This window comes from Gymnogyps californianus, chromosome 11 (genome assembly GCF_018139145.2).
Source record: "Gymnogyps californianus isolate 813 chromosome 11, ASM1813914v2, whole genome shotgun sequence".
NCBI lineage: Eukaryota > Metazoa > Chordata > Aves > Accipitriformes > Cathartidae > Gymnogyps > Gymnogyps californianus.
In genome coordinates, this window is record NC_059481.1 from 20380195 (window position 1) to 20395440 (window position 15246).

Below are 15246 nucleotides of genomic sequence, written 5' to 3' on the forward strand. Positions count from 1 at the left end.
AGACCAAAAAAAGCCTCAGAGTTGGCCCTGAGTCAAGGACTCTCAAAGATCTGTTAGGTCTTAGGATAATTGTCTGCCAGGCAGGGTTTGCAAGGTTGGGCTTAAAGTTCTGCTTTAAATGAGGAACTGGTTAAAGACTGATGAGATTTGGCAACTATCAGGCAGTATTTCTAGTAATTTCACCCATAAATCAGCCTGTTAAGATGAAGCTTTGAAAGTACAACAGGAGAACTTCATTATTTGATAATTTATAGTGCAGTATGTCGTATACTCCACCTTGGGAACAGTTACTTTGGCACGCACCAATCTTTCTGGATAATCTGCATTACATCAGTGTCTCAGGAATGTAAGACTGTGATTGAAGCAAATCCTAGATACAAATTATATGGTGTAACTCATATTAGGAGAGACACCAGAACAAAGAGGTGGCTTTGTCATCAAGGAGATTAATATGTGAACAGTGGCTACTGTATCTTCATTTAAACGCTGGAGAGATTTGCGAGAGGAAAGCAGCTCACACAGGAAAATCCATTGTTAGTCACTGTTATTATTCCCAGAAAGAACAGAAAGTTTAGTGTGAACTTCAGAATGTCACTGATCTACTACAAAACTGTTCTCCTGGTTCACATTGCAATGAAAGATGGACTCCAAGGTAAAGGAAAAATTATCCCATGGCTGAAAGTACTGATCTCTGGCCACTGTACCTTCATATCTTATCCCTGTACACACATGAAAATTAGGTGTGAGAAAGTCAACAGTGCTCATCCCATCATCAAACTTCCCAAAAGTGCTTTGAACAAAGATCTCAGGGTAGAAGCCAAGGAAATCAGACTGCCCTGCCTATCTGCTGGTCATGGCCAGCACAGCTTCCGTCATATTTTAGGGATAAGTACCAGCTGGGCATCTCAGTTTCCACGACCCTTCCCATCTTGCACCTTTTGCTGAGTGCTAGTTGTTGCAGTGGAGTGGAAATATGTCCTCCAGTGGTAACTATGTGTGATGATTCTCACTTGCTATTAGCTTGAGAGTAATTCCTCCATCGGCACCTGTCCACTTCCAGCCATGGGATAGCTCATTTGGAAGAAAATAATTTCACTGGAGAGCCATGGATAGATTTCAAAGCCTCCTACCATTGCTGTGAAGTTGGATTTCTAACTTGCATGTTCTGCTTAAACCCTTATAAGACATCCCAGAGTTAGCCCTAGGGCTCTATTTTCTCATCATTTAGATGTACACCCTATTGACAAAAAAAAGAGTTTCTTGTGTTGGCTAAAGATGCTCCTAGCCAGTGCTACAGTGCTACTGTTCAAATACCCTTTCTTTCTTTTAAATATGTGCTGGACAAGTAGCGTAGACAATAAAAAGCCTGCTTTTTCACCATCTTAAGAAGAAAACTTGCTAGCAAAGATACACTCTTCATTTCCCAAAATGATAGTTACAACAACTGGCATATCTCACCTTATTATGTTCTGCCATTAAAAAAATCCAACTATCTGTGGTCTTTCTTTTGGATCACAAGCAAAGGGCACCAATGAAAATCTTGATATGGCTGAGAAAAATCAAGAGAGACAGAGGCAGGTCTCATTCTCAATGCAGGTCTCTGAGCATTACAGGCACACAGCCTTGGAGTCTGGGCAAAGTCGTCAGTGATAAATCAGCTGCCCAACAGATATGAGCCAAAGAGCTGTCCTTTATTTCTAGGTCCCCTGTACAGTGGCAGGGAGACAAAGATGGACTTCAGAACAAGTCTGTGTTTGTTTTTGAAAAATTATTTTGTAGAAATAGGTACAGGGCATGCTGCCACTCAAAAGTAAACCTCAGTCTAAACAGTGCATTCAGTTGGCCTACTGAAGACAGCCAGCTGCACTCAAGTGTATGTGATGTTTAGCATCACAAATAAAGGCTTTTGACCTCCTCCCCAAAAGAGAAATGGAATCCATTTCCAGCTGGATCACCCTGGATCACAGGTGGCAAGATCTGAACTGCTGGACCTCCTATGAGGCACTTTGAATCTTCCACCATCATGACCCCCACCAGGGTGGCAGAACCTCATCTGTGACATTAAGGTTGGAAAAAAAAGAAATAGGCCCAGTTCTTTTTACTTGGTTAATGAAAATTTGGTTTTCTTTCATGCAGATAGGTTTTCTAAAAGGAAAGGATCTGTACTTGATATCTTTGACAAACCAAGCTAAATAGTAAAAGGACTTGAAGTTTATCCATGGCTTTTGATACCAATCTCCCCATCTAATCCAACCAAAAGAAGACAAAGAACCAACACCAAAGGATGTCATGAGCACCCACTGACACTGCAAACAGCATTCAAGTATCTTACACGAGAAACACTTCGGAACAGCCTTTGCCTTTGCCATCACACATGTGGAAACCTTCTTACAATGACTATTGGTTACTAAGAAACAGAAAGGAGTTGGCATGGATTCAGTTAATAGGGCTTGACAACACAATTTGCAATCACAGGACATATAGGGACCAATCCTGCAGTCAACAGAGTCCCACGTGCAGAGCAGCTGAGCATCTGGCCCAAAGGTTGCAGCTGCAATTCCCAAAACAGATACCACTCCAAAACAATCAATGTCCTGATGTTTGAAGTCTATTCTCTTCTGAAAACACAAATCAGCATACTTGACTCAGTATGTTGGCCTTGACTTGGATCGCAGCAAGTTCGTGGGGATTTGCCACTGACCTGTGCAATCATTTACACATCCAAACCCTGAATCTGTTACCGTAGTCGTATTGTGTGTTCTCCTTTGCCCCAACTTTTGTCAGATCTTTGTACATATTTGCTTAAATGTCAATTTAAAGAAAAAAGGCCAATTTTTTTCTTGAGTAACCTCATATTCACTTGTGATACCTCAGACCCAACCCTGGAGCTTTGCCTACTGTATGAGATTCAGTAAGTTAACCTGAGGACCTGCTGCAAAACAGCAGTATATGAATAGAAATTGATGGGAGTAACTCACAATGCATAAAATGTTTGCAGAATCGGGGCTGGGAATCATAAGTGAAACCAACAAGTCTGTTTTCAGTGTCTAACATAAAAGAAATCCAAAAGCAGGAAAACATGAACAGTGAACAATAAAAGACTGTGAATATTCTTTCCATTTTAGTAGGCTAGGATGCTCATTAAAAGAGCATAATTTAAAAAAATAAAAAGCAAAGATGATTTTCAACCTAGAAGAAGATTGTTCAGCATATCGTGGATGTCACTTTTTAAAACTATTCCCACATAGAATTTAATTCCCTTTAAAGTTAATAAATTAAAACATCTAATAAATGTTTATGATATTATAATTGTAAAAACAATTATCTTATAGATTATATGAGACAGGTAAAAGTGGAAACATTGCATTGAAAAAGCAACGTTTTGACAGGTTTGCACTTCTGAGATGATCAGCAAATAATAAGGATCAATAAATGCTTGAACACCGACCATGATTCAGTCAGCCATCTCTTCTTGTTACGTTACAGGGTGCTGGGGGTGAAAGCCTCCTGTAGTGCCCTGGCAGCCAGACAACCAGTTAAGGCTGAAACTGTTCTGTTCCTACAGCCTTGTAAAGTTACCACCCTCAAGCAGTCTGTCTAGTTGGAAACGGGTGCAACCTCCTGGCAGTGACCCAGAAATTTCTTATTTATCTGCACAAGATGTTTTGTAGTCTCATTGGAAAAGATAAAAGATAGTTACTCTTCAGGAGCAATTAAGAAGTTCATGAACAACTATAAAATCCACTACAGAAACGGAGAATAGTTTTTTTTGATGGAAATGAGAAACTTTTCCCACCATTTGCATCAAATGCAAATGCCTTGACATAAGTAGGTGGAAAATAACTGGGACAAAAGAGTCAAAGGCAATAATGCAGGAAATAATTCAACAGGTTGGTCTAGCAATGCAACAGCACAAATGTGCTCCAGAAAGATGTGGTGCAGGTGGGAAATCCTACCTGCATCTCAGAGGAGGTGACAGATCACAGCTGGCTCCACAGATAAGGAGGAGGAGGGTGCAGAGGAAGAGGTCAGTGAACAAAATCAAAGCCTCAGACTTCAGTGCTGAGACTTTGAGTAAAGGAAGCTGCTAAGCACTGGTGCTGCTTTAGTAACTAAACAGAATTGAAGTGTGTGCTTCAAGGGAATCTTTATGTGCTTTACTGAACTCAGTCCTGGAGTAGCACATGTTGAATGTATTTCTCCATATAGAAATGGCAATTCTGTATTCACTGAATGTGAAATATTTTTTTCTGGACAATTCCTTCCTCTTGGAGCACCTTGCAAGTCCTAAATCTGGCTTTCCCTCCCTTTGCCTGATTAGGATGTGTGATAACAGGTTTCTCAGAAGCGCAATACAGAAACTCTGGAACAAAGACTAATTCAAACACCAAGCTGTATATACATTAATGTTCAACAAGAGAGGGGAAAGTCTTAACCCTGATTGGAAGCTCTTGTATCCTATACTGGATACTATTGCTGGCAGGGAATCAGTAAAAATATTCAAAGGGGAGTGCTCTTTCATTTAGCTGAGATATCCTGATTATAACATGAATCATCTGCAACATGCAACGTGCATCGTTCCGAGCTCTCAAAGAGCTCGAAGATGGTGCTGAAATCAGACTTCCCTCCCGCTGGAAAAGATACTGTGATTTTGTCTCTTATTTAAAATCACCAGCACCGGTAGCATTCAAAATGAGAAACACAACTTCATTCTGAATTTCAGACAGAGGCAATGGCTGGTATCTGGGCAACTGAATAAGAAGCAGACAGAATATCACATTTGAATTGAGTTGGGTTTTGTTTTATGTTTCTTATGTGTTTACTAGAGCAGATGAGTCCAATGCTATCCAAGAAGAAGAGCTATTACTACCACTCTTTAACTCTCCTCAAGCAGTTAAGAGAACCTCCACTCCACTAAAATGCTGCTGAGGGTTACTCACCCATCCCCTTGGTGTGGTTGAAGTCGCCTTTCACCACTTTACAGGTTTTGCCATCACCACTGCAGATTCCACAGCGATCCTCTTTGGCAGCTGAGCCAATGATTCCATCGCAGCCAATTTTCTAATGACAACAACCAGAGGTCCCCATTATTTTGTTTGCAAGGTTAAAGTATCTCTAAACATTGAGGTCAAGACTAAGATAGACATCTGACTGAAAACCTGAACGGGAAGAGAACACTGTGAATCAGGGGAACACTCATTTGGAATGGTGTTGAATTGGTTATTCAGCAAACCCCTTCTCTAACACTAAGAGCATGAACTTTGATTCAGAAGATTTAACTGAAGAGAGTTTCACAAACACTAGTTATTCCAGATATCATCAGAGATTTCATACTAATCCACTCTAACTTCCTTCAAATACAACAGATTAAAACGTTTCATGTTTGTATAGCAATTTCCATCTGAGGAGCTCAAAGACATCCCAGAGAAATGGACCACTACTGTGATACTTAGTTTAGAGAAGAGAAAAATGTGATTTCCTTAAATGAAAATTAACCCAAGTAACCAGAATCCTCGTCACAGCCCTTCACCACACAAAAATTCAGAGTGCTGTTCCAGTGTGCTGCTCACTGAATGAACTCTGCTTCGGATCGTGATCTTAACAGGGAGTGTGACATTCAGTTCTGATTACACTTTTGCAATACCTGAAAAAAGACCTTATTAATCAGATGGCTCAAGATACCTGCAATGCAAAGTTGTCCAATGGAAGCAGGTCAGGTTCATATTTGGCCAATCCGTACCATAAGATTGCTTATACAACTATGAAATTTTCAATATGCTTGCACTGTATTAAGCTTAGACATTCAATTGTAAAAAAAAACCCCAAACCTAACAACTTCACCTAAAGCTTCATTTTAAATGGTATTTTCATAATTTTCTATATCTACCTAAACTTTTTCCAATAAAAACCTGCAGCTTTGCTTCCACGGACAGGTATTACTAGAACAGTCACAGTATTCTCCCTGTAGCTATAGAGATTGTCATGGTAATCTTCCTTATTCATGAACCATTTACAGGTTATGATGATGAACATTGCACGTTTGTAGATCTTGAGGTTGATAAGACTTATTGTCATTAGTCTGTGTAAATTGTTTTCTGTTCATGTAAGACCCTCAAATAATCAGCAATTCACTCTTAAAACATAAATTTCTACTGAAATAAGAGTTGTCATTATGCAAGTTATTAGCAGAGATTCTACTATTAAAAATAAGCTAAAGATTTATTCTCTGTAGATAAACAGTTTCTTGGCAAATGAGTTAGCAGGACTGTCACTAATAATACTTATTTGAATAAGGCTGTTGGGTCTCTCCCTTCCTTGCCTTCTTATAATAAAGCCAGAGGAAAGTTGGAGAGATATCTTAGGGAACCATCAAAACAACAAACATTTTGAAAAATAGTGTAAGCAGGGAAATATTAGGAGAACTTGGGCTGTTTATCTGAGACTGTCTGCATGTAAGCTATGTAATTTGGACCTGAACTCAAATGTTCCCCTTGTTTCAGAAGACACTGGCCACTGCCTAAGTCCAGATGTATTACAGGGATCAAAGATTGCCAGCGTTCAGACGTGTTCTGATGCAGTGTTTGTCTGGGTAAATCATTAGAGACCGACACATGCTGAGAAAGGATGATCATCCTAAACACATACAAGGGAAATGCTGCTGATTAACTAGAACAGCATGTGAGTTGGTGGGCAAGAACTACAGGAAAAAACCCGTACAAATGGGAGTTAAAGGAAGGTAGGAAGAAGACCATGGAGTTTCTGGCAGTTGCAGTTCTCAAGTCTAAACTTCATACCCATGTCCAACAAATAATTTTGGGATATTGAATGTGATTCTGCCCCCAAAACAGAAGGATGTCCCAGCAGTTCTCCTTCCAGGAAAATAAATATGATTTATTAATGAGGTTGCTGAAAGGCAGCTGGAAATATATGCCTGCCTGCCACCCTGCTGAGATACTGGAAAGGCTGCATTTAATTTAAGACTCTAGTGCTATCTTTTATTGTACTGCATTGTTATTAGCACTATGTGAGCACACAAATGAATAAAGGGAATATAATGAGTGTTGAACCACACTTATTCCCAGTGCTACATGAGGAGTCTGTAGGACTATAACGGAGGCAGGCAAAGAATGGGGAGTTAGCAATCACATGCTTTGCATTTACGCTGTAGTTTCCCAGATAATGTAAACCAGTGCAAGCCAGCAAAGCCTCTGAAAGAATAAGTCCCTCCTCTTCTGACACCGAGGTTCAAGACAAGCCATTTCCTCCCACATTTACTAGGTCACTGACACACTTCAACTTGAGAGACCCTCTCTGAAGGCATGGAAAGAGCACCCACTGAATCCACAAATATACCTCCCCAAACCTTTGCTGTTTTTTACCCTTCATCTTCACCCTAATTCCCTGTGAGTGGAGGAGCTGGGAATGGCCCTTGCAGCCTTCCCTTCAATGGCACCATCCCTCCCATCCACAGGGCAGACTTTCCCTTCAATCCAGGGCTTGAGGATTAAAGCCCCCATCAGATTTGGGCTGGGAAATGCTTCTTACAAAGGAAAATCTTTAAGAGAATAAAAGAGTTTTCTTTCTTGGCTTCAAGATGAAAATTGGTGCTTTCTTGCTACTTTATGGGGGAAAAATACCTTGGAAGCACTTTACTCTTGTCTACATAAACATTAGAGCCCATTTCCCCCTCCTCAAGCCTTCCAATCATTTCCAAAGTAAAAGTGTATTTAATAACAGTACATAATGAAACAGCTTTTGTTAAGATTTGACAATGGATTCCAAAAGCTGCAAAGTCATTTAGAAACACATTACAGTGACCACCTCGGTCACTCAGATCCTTTGAAAACTCCCCACATCATTGAAAATACTGCCACTCTTAAAACAAGCGCAAAGGGGAAGAGACAGGGCTGGAAGGGCGAGGAAGCAAAACACAGTGAACATCACCCTTCCTGGGAGGAAAGTATCTGCCAGCAGTCCTTGGACTGCTAATTGAGAGATATATCCAGCTTTCTCCAAGGTGAGAAAGCCCCTGAGATTCCAGCACTGGGGGCCAGAGGCTTACGCCTGAGCCCCACCAGACCAGGGGGAAGATCTATCGAGTCTGTACATCATCAGCTTCTCAATGACATTATGCTGTATGCTACATGTATTATACTGTCAATCGTTAAAATAGATAGAGCTGTCTTCAACCTGCAGAAAGCTTTCAAAAAAAGTGAGGGCTTAATTAAGTGTATGCAAAGGGAAAATCCCAAGTTTCACTGCTCAAAAGTCAAGTTTTCACAGTGCAGAAACAATCCCTTAAAACCCAAATAGTTCAAGGGAGTTATCTGATCTTTACCATCTCTAACTTGTTCTGCGCTGTTTCCTGTACAGTCCAACATACCAACCAAGGTAAGGTGATTTTTTTTTTAATTAAGAAGCAGAAAGGGAAAGCTTTACATTCTGAAGAAAGAAGGACCTTGTAAATAACATCCTGTGTGTTTTCTGACCCAAGAGTTATCCTGCAGGTAAGCAGACTGAGTCCGTGGACCAGTCCATCCAGCAATAGCTGGATACTTTCAGTTCCATCAGTCTTGAATGGACTGGTGAGAAGGGAAACAGTTCTGTATTCTTATCAAGATGATCCATTAAGGAGTGAGCAGGGCACGTGGAGCTCGTCTGTGTTCAGAAGGAAGAATAAAAAGTAAAAAGCCAGCTTGGTGTAACCACCACCTGTTTAGCAGTCTGTGGGAGCATTCGCCACTGTCAGCCCTGTTCTTGGACTTTTAGAGCTTCCCTGTACCATCCGACATGGACTTGGACGATGATATCCATAACTTTGGCAAAGGAACTGACGTTGACACCACCCAGGAGTTCCACCTCCTGCCTGCACTAGCTTTTGAAAGCCTGCAGTGCTGCACTACTGCTATTAACAGCATCAATTGGACAAAGAGGAAGCAGATTTTAACCAAAGCCAGTCCCTTGCCCATATTAAAACATGGGAGTGCCGGCAAGAAACTTAAAGATAGTCTTTTGGGGCTTCAAGTCCTCAGCATGGACAGCCACAACTATATCCACAGGTTTCTTAATGATCTTCAACCCAGGCAGCCTCCTACTCTGACACCATGTTTTGGAACTATCCATCGACCTTTAAATTGGCAGGTAACTGCACGTTTGCTGAGCCAAAGGCCTGAAGTTCATTCTCTCTGAGCTGGTATCTCAGTCCACCCTTCCTTCTCTCCCTCCCCCTTCTTCTCATTTTTATAATTAAACATCTGAAAATACTGCTTGTTGGGTGGTATTTCCAGCTTCAGTCATTGCTGGCTCCAGCATAGGAAAACTCTTCTGAATACACATCATTTGGCTTCTTCTGTGTGAACTATTTTCTGTATTGCCTGGATATTTTTTAATGATATTTTTATTTGTATTTTCAATGGCTGTGCAAGAGCTCAATTGATACAGCCTGCGTGAGTATGTTTTGCTACATAAACACAATTATTTTTGTTATATACACCCACCCTGTGTAAGAAATGACATTGTAGGCTCACAAAACTGTAATGCTTCCCATATGCTGAACTAACTAGCTGTCTCAATGGATCAAATATAAATATTGATGCAACATGTGCCATTTTACAAATTAATCATGTACAGAGCATGCTGGTTATGACAGATTCATCTACACTGCCAATTTTTTGTCCATAATATCCAGAGTCCATTGATATCTCCAGGGATGGACCACATGAAACAGGAATGTACATATGTGAGCAACTGATATTCAGATCTGAGGGTAAGAGAATTCTTATTTCTTTCTTTTAAACACAACTGCCCTTGTGAAGGATTATGGGTGTCTGTCAAGATTTGTACAGGAGGGTGAGCCTAGATCCCTAATCAAGCAGTTCATCTGTAAGTTACTTCTATTTCTGTTCCACAACAAATTTTGTGTGATGGATTGGAGTCCATGTAGAAGTTAGTTCAGCAAATATCCTCCTGTCATTTCCTGAGCCTTCAGATTTTATCTGAATCAGAGCAGCTCTGCTGGAACAGGAGATATGCACTGCCTATTTTAAATCAGCATTATCCTAGCTGCATTAGATACGCAATTACACTTGCCCATTGACTTTGTGTTTAGATCTCTTAGCAGTTCATGGGGATGCTAGATACAGTTATTCTTGATAAGCACTTTTTCACATACAGAGCTTGAAGATTATGTGTCAAAACCACTGTGTTCTGGCAGCAGAGCAGGCTATATGAGCGAACATGCAAGTAAAACAAAGCCTTTTCCCATCCCAGGAACAACTTTGCTTCCATTTTTTGGTTGCTTTCTGTAGCTACCCCTTTCCGAACCTTCCAAACCAGCTTTGTCTGAATTGACACCTCTGACTTGATTCCACCCTGTCTCTGCCCTGGTTTGTACAAACGCCAACAGGCTGCAGATACCAGAGGATTTTATATCAAGTGCCTATTCTTTAAAAGAGGCTTCTATCATGTCAGTTCTGGATTTGAAAATAATATATATTTATCAGTATATGATACATCTGTAGCCTCCCTTCCGGTCGATTCTTGGCTGCTCAAGCCACAAGCAACATCTAAAGCCTCCAAGGTAGACAACACAATGAATTGTCTATTATGTGCTCTCTGTGGGTTAACATAGAAGAAAAATAGGGGGAAACAGCATGATTTTTTTTTTTCATATCCCACTGTAAAGTACACTAAAAGAGTAGTAAGATGTCAACAAAGTCTTGTTTTTTGTCGCTATGTCTTACTTACCAAAAGCCCCGATACTCTTTTTAGGCCTCAGATGACATTGCTACAGACCCAGAAATTGAAAAAAAGGCACTTATACAACAGGTTTCTGTAGTTCAAACAATCCTTCTGGATTTTGTGCACATACACTAAATAATTTATCAAAGTACAGTGCTAAGCCAAGTTGTTGTATGGAGACAAGCTACCCAGTCTGGAACATCTTGTACCACAGTTTGTAATGCAGGAATATGAATAATACATGGAAAATACTCAAGTGAGGAGGCAAAGCCAGAACTGCATGCATCAATCAAATGCAAAAATTGGGTACTGAGTACGTAGAAAACTGTTTGCCAGCAACAGGTCCAGTAGACAACTGTAATTTATCCTCTTCCACCTGTGGCCCTCTCCTGACACTCTGCCTATCCAATTTGCAAAAACTATTTTTGAAAAGGTGTCCGTTTTCAAATTTGTGCTCCCCTTTCATACTGTATGACAATCGCTTTTCGAAGGAAGTCGTTCTATAATACTTTTGTTGTGCCAGGACAGCCTAATGTGTGGCTTGTCATCATTGAATGTACTGTGGATTCACCAGCAAGTTAAAAGTACACGTGACATGACAAAACATTCATGAGAAAACTGTAGATAGAGCCAAAACATCTTCACCTCTTAAATTGTTAAATCACAGCAAAGACTGCCCTTGATCTCTAGCCTCGTTCCGCTATATAGGAGGTCCCTCTTTTCAAAGAGACCTTAGATTACATCCTGAACTACAATCTGTAGTCTCCACCAGTAAGTTCTCATGCTATCATGAGTCTCAGACTAATCCTCTTTTGAGAAAAGCCAGCACAAAGTCATGTGCGTCACAACAGTCAGCTGAGCCGCTTGTCTTCTCCCCACACCACTGCTGTGTGACATCTGACACCTTTTTTAGCTCTACTTCTGCCAGCAGTTTTCTATTAACATCAGTAGCACAAACAGAGTGAAGAACTGTAAGAGGTTAGAAAGTGCACTGCTTCCACAACTGTTGACTCATGAAACATACACTGAACAGTTTTGAGGAAGAACAAAACCCTCAGGGAATCCTCTCTCTGAAAGCAACTTGTCACTTGAAGATAAATATGAGAAGATAAAAAGCAATCTGAGCTGCAGGTTGCACTGCCCTACTCCATGACTGCAATCTTCATGCTAAAGAAAGCAAACTGTGGGCGCAGGCAAGAGAGAGGCTGCAAAGCCTAGATGAACACTCACCCTCCTCCTCCTCAGATGCATCAGACTGCTCTCGTTCTCCAGCCTGCTACAGATTTTCTGTCTCTGAAAAATCTCAGGAGAAAAGAAATTCTCCTTGCTAGGAGACTATGTGCATTTCAAGAAGAAAAGGGCAAAGACCTACATACACATTGAATAAGGCATCTAGTATGCTCAGAAGATGGTAAGGATAAGGGCATTTGTCGTTACTCTACAATGTTTCTTCTAAAGGCATAACTTTTTAACACTCCCTTCAATTTTTAAGACCAACTCCTGAAGCTCTTACATAGCTTTTATTTTGTCCTCATTCTGACAAACTTCTATCACTATCAAGAATGAAATGTTCAGCCTCAAAACCAACTCTAATAAACAAGGACAGGACAAAATCGAATGAAGACCTTATGATTTGTCTCAAAGACAAGGAGTAAGATTATAAAAAGTCTAGGTGACTTAGGAACCCCTATGCTAAATTTAGGGCTGACTTTGCTCTCTGGTGCTTCTAGGCATGACCAAAGTATTAACCAAGTTTACTCACTCCAGCTGTCTTCAGGTGTAAGTGATAAATACAGAGATGCTGCTGCTTATGATGATTTTGCTTCAGGGATAGTGAGGCTGACACCAAAAGGCTGCATTCACACTGTTTAGATCGGAGCTCAGCTCATGGCTTTAAAATGAAACTGTAATAAGTTCACAAAGTACAATTGAAGGAAAGCTCTCCTCCCTTAGTGCCCAAATGCAGTTAGGGTATTTTGAGGCTTCAAAGAATCTGTTCCTGTTTCCCTTCTCAAAATCCCCCTCTCCTTGCAAGAACAGTTTTTTTTCTTTGCCATGTTCATCTACATTCATTCATCATGCAACAATGATGCATGAGTTTCATTTAGGAGCATCTACTGCTGAAGGGAAAAGAGCTATTACATTTCCTAGACTAGATGTTCACAGGCAATGGTTACTGCTAATTTGTCTGTTACACTGGCAATGTGTCATTCCTGCCTTTGAGAGCCTCTAACTAGAAGGATTACACAAGAAAATAAATAACAGTAATACCACCCTCTGATTTCAGCACTTATTCTCTTCTTCAGGCACCCTGCAATGCTTGTTGCCAGGCTTTGTCTACACTGGGTAAAGAAATAAGGAGAAGAGTAATTAAATAAATATGCCAATTAAATTTGTTTAATAGGCAGTTAGTTAGACAAGTATCTGCGGCAAATGGGGTACACAGACACATATGGCAATTCTCAGCGCTAAACTGCATATAAGGCAGAAGAGTATTATAAATGAGTTCACAAGGCTTTCAAATCTGCTCGGCTTGAATTGATCATTTTGCATTTTGTCTCAGCCAGATGCAAATGGACTGAATGTTCTGCAGCTGTCATCACCTCTCTGCACAGTTAAAGGCAGTTGCCCCTAACTTAGAGTGCAATTTGCTTTTCATGAGGTACCTCCAAAGCTCTGTGCTCATAAAGGTTTTCATTTGGAGGGGAGCTGGCTACTGCTCCTCACTGGAAGAGGAAAACGTACATTGCCATAACGTCTGATTTACCATTTGTGGCTGATCTGAACGTTTGGAGCAGTAAAGCTGGCCAGCCCAGCGTAATGGTCAATGGCACACAGCTGGAGGTGCACAGCTGGCCTTACTAGAAAAGGTTATTAATGGATTTTTTTAGTTTTTTCAGATACAGCTGAAAACAGGGAAAAACTAAGTAACTTGGGATGCACCATGAACCTGGCTCTACGCAAAGCACTTCATATTAAAGAGCATATAAAGAATCAAGCTCGTGCTGGCTCCCCAGCTACTTGCTGTTCAGATTCTTCATCTGAATAAATTAGAAGGACTGAATTAAAAACGCCTCTTCAGCAGCATTTGGCAGAAAACAGTGGGAAGTGCCTCCTGCAGCAGTGCAAAATTCAATCCAGACAAAGATTTTTCACTTATCTTGTTGTATTGCTATTAGTAAAGCTGCATTATGCCCCCAAAGCCTCTCTTGGCTATAGACCCAGGTGAATATCGTGTTCATCTATCTCCCTGCCTGGAAGGCTCAAAGCAATAAAAATTGGTTGTTGTTAATCACTGCTCACAGAAATCAGAAATAATGCCAAATTTGGTGTGCCTTGTGCCCCCAGGGCAAACCAGCATATCTCCAGTGAAGTTAGTGGAAGTAAAGGGTGATGCTAGAAAGCTGTTCTGGTGGATACAACAGGCTGGCTAATACTGAAAAGAGGAACTCCTAGCAGAGGATACAAATCTAGATGAGGATAAACTCAGAGGAAGAACTGCCAGGAAGAATCCAGCACTGGCAAGGTTGCAGTAGTCAACTCAATTGTCTTTCACATCACTAACGTGTGTGCAGCAAAGTTTTAACACATGCTACATGATCAGGAGAGAGAAAAAACACTAAGTGTCTGCCCTGTCATAGTGTCCGTGACAAATGACTTGAATCCAACTGCAACACATTGCTAGGAGCATCCATTCCGGATGACTTCCTGTAATTTATGATCATTAAATAAACATTTTCTTCTCTCCTTTCCCTTGTCTAAACCTTAAATCTCCAGTTAGTATGGGTCTACACAACTCCACTAAATTTTCAAGGAATCTGAAATACCAGCTCTAAGAGATGGCCTCCCTAAGCATTCAATGTGCTGTGTTACAAACTGTCTCACTGCCCAGCAAACCATGAAGAGTTGTATTACAAAATCTCCCACACCTAATTTTGGTTCCATATGTAATTTGGCTAGAGTGAAATAATCATCATTGCAACAGTTACAGGCCATCACACCATCACACCTTCACTCCAGGAAAAGGGAATCAAATCCGAAGACTCTTGAACAGAGCCCTCTTCATTTCCATTGTTGACTTGTCTGACCAGAGACAGAAGGAAACAAGCATGCTCAAAGTTTGGCCAGTCGATCCAGGGACAACCAAGGGGACATTGATTGTCCCATTGCGGTACAGCAGAAGGTAAGCCTACCCTACATTCTCTCTAGTTTGCTCTTTATGTGACCCAAGCAAGACAATGCGGATGAGAGGCAAAAGAAAACTGGCTTGGGCTGTGCTCTGGGCTGCAGGATCTGCTCCTTTAAACCTATATTCTCTATTGCGTGGAGCTTTAAAATCTAGTTTGTGGGAGGAAGGGAACCTTTTCTTACTGCAAGGGAAAGAGGCCTTTCAAACAGTTTTGATGGGCCCCTACAGTAACTCACCTTGGCATTATATAGTAATACAGTCAACAAAAATCACACAGGGGAAGCTACTGGCTCATGCAGCTGCAGGAGCCAAGGAGC

General features: G+C 40.9%; 1 protein-coding gene across 1 annotated transcript in view; it reads right to left on the bottom strand.

Moving 5' to 3' along the window:
- ADAMTS17 (ADAM metallopeptidase with thrombospondin type 1 motif 17) overlaps positions 1-15246 on the bottom strand; it is a 193141-nt gene that overhangs the window by 55082 nt on the left and 122813 nt on the right. Inside the window, exon 15 of the mRNA XM_050903173.1 lies at positions 4941-5061. Within this exon, the coding sequence (XP_050759130.1) occupies positions 4941-5061 (121 nt within the window). The remainder of the gene's footprint in view (positions 1-4940; positions 5062-15246) is intronic.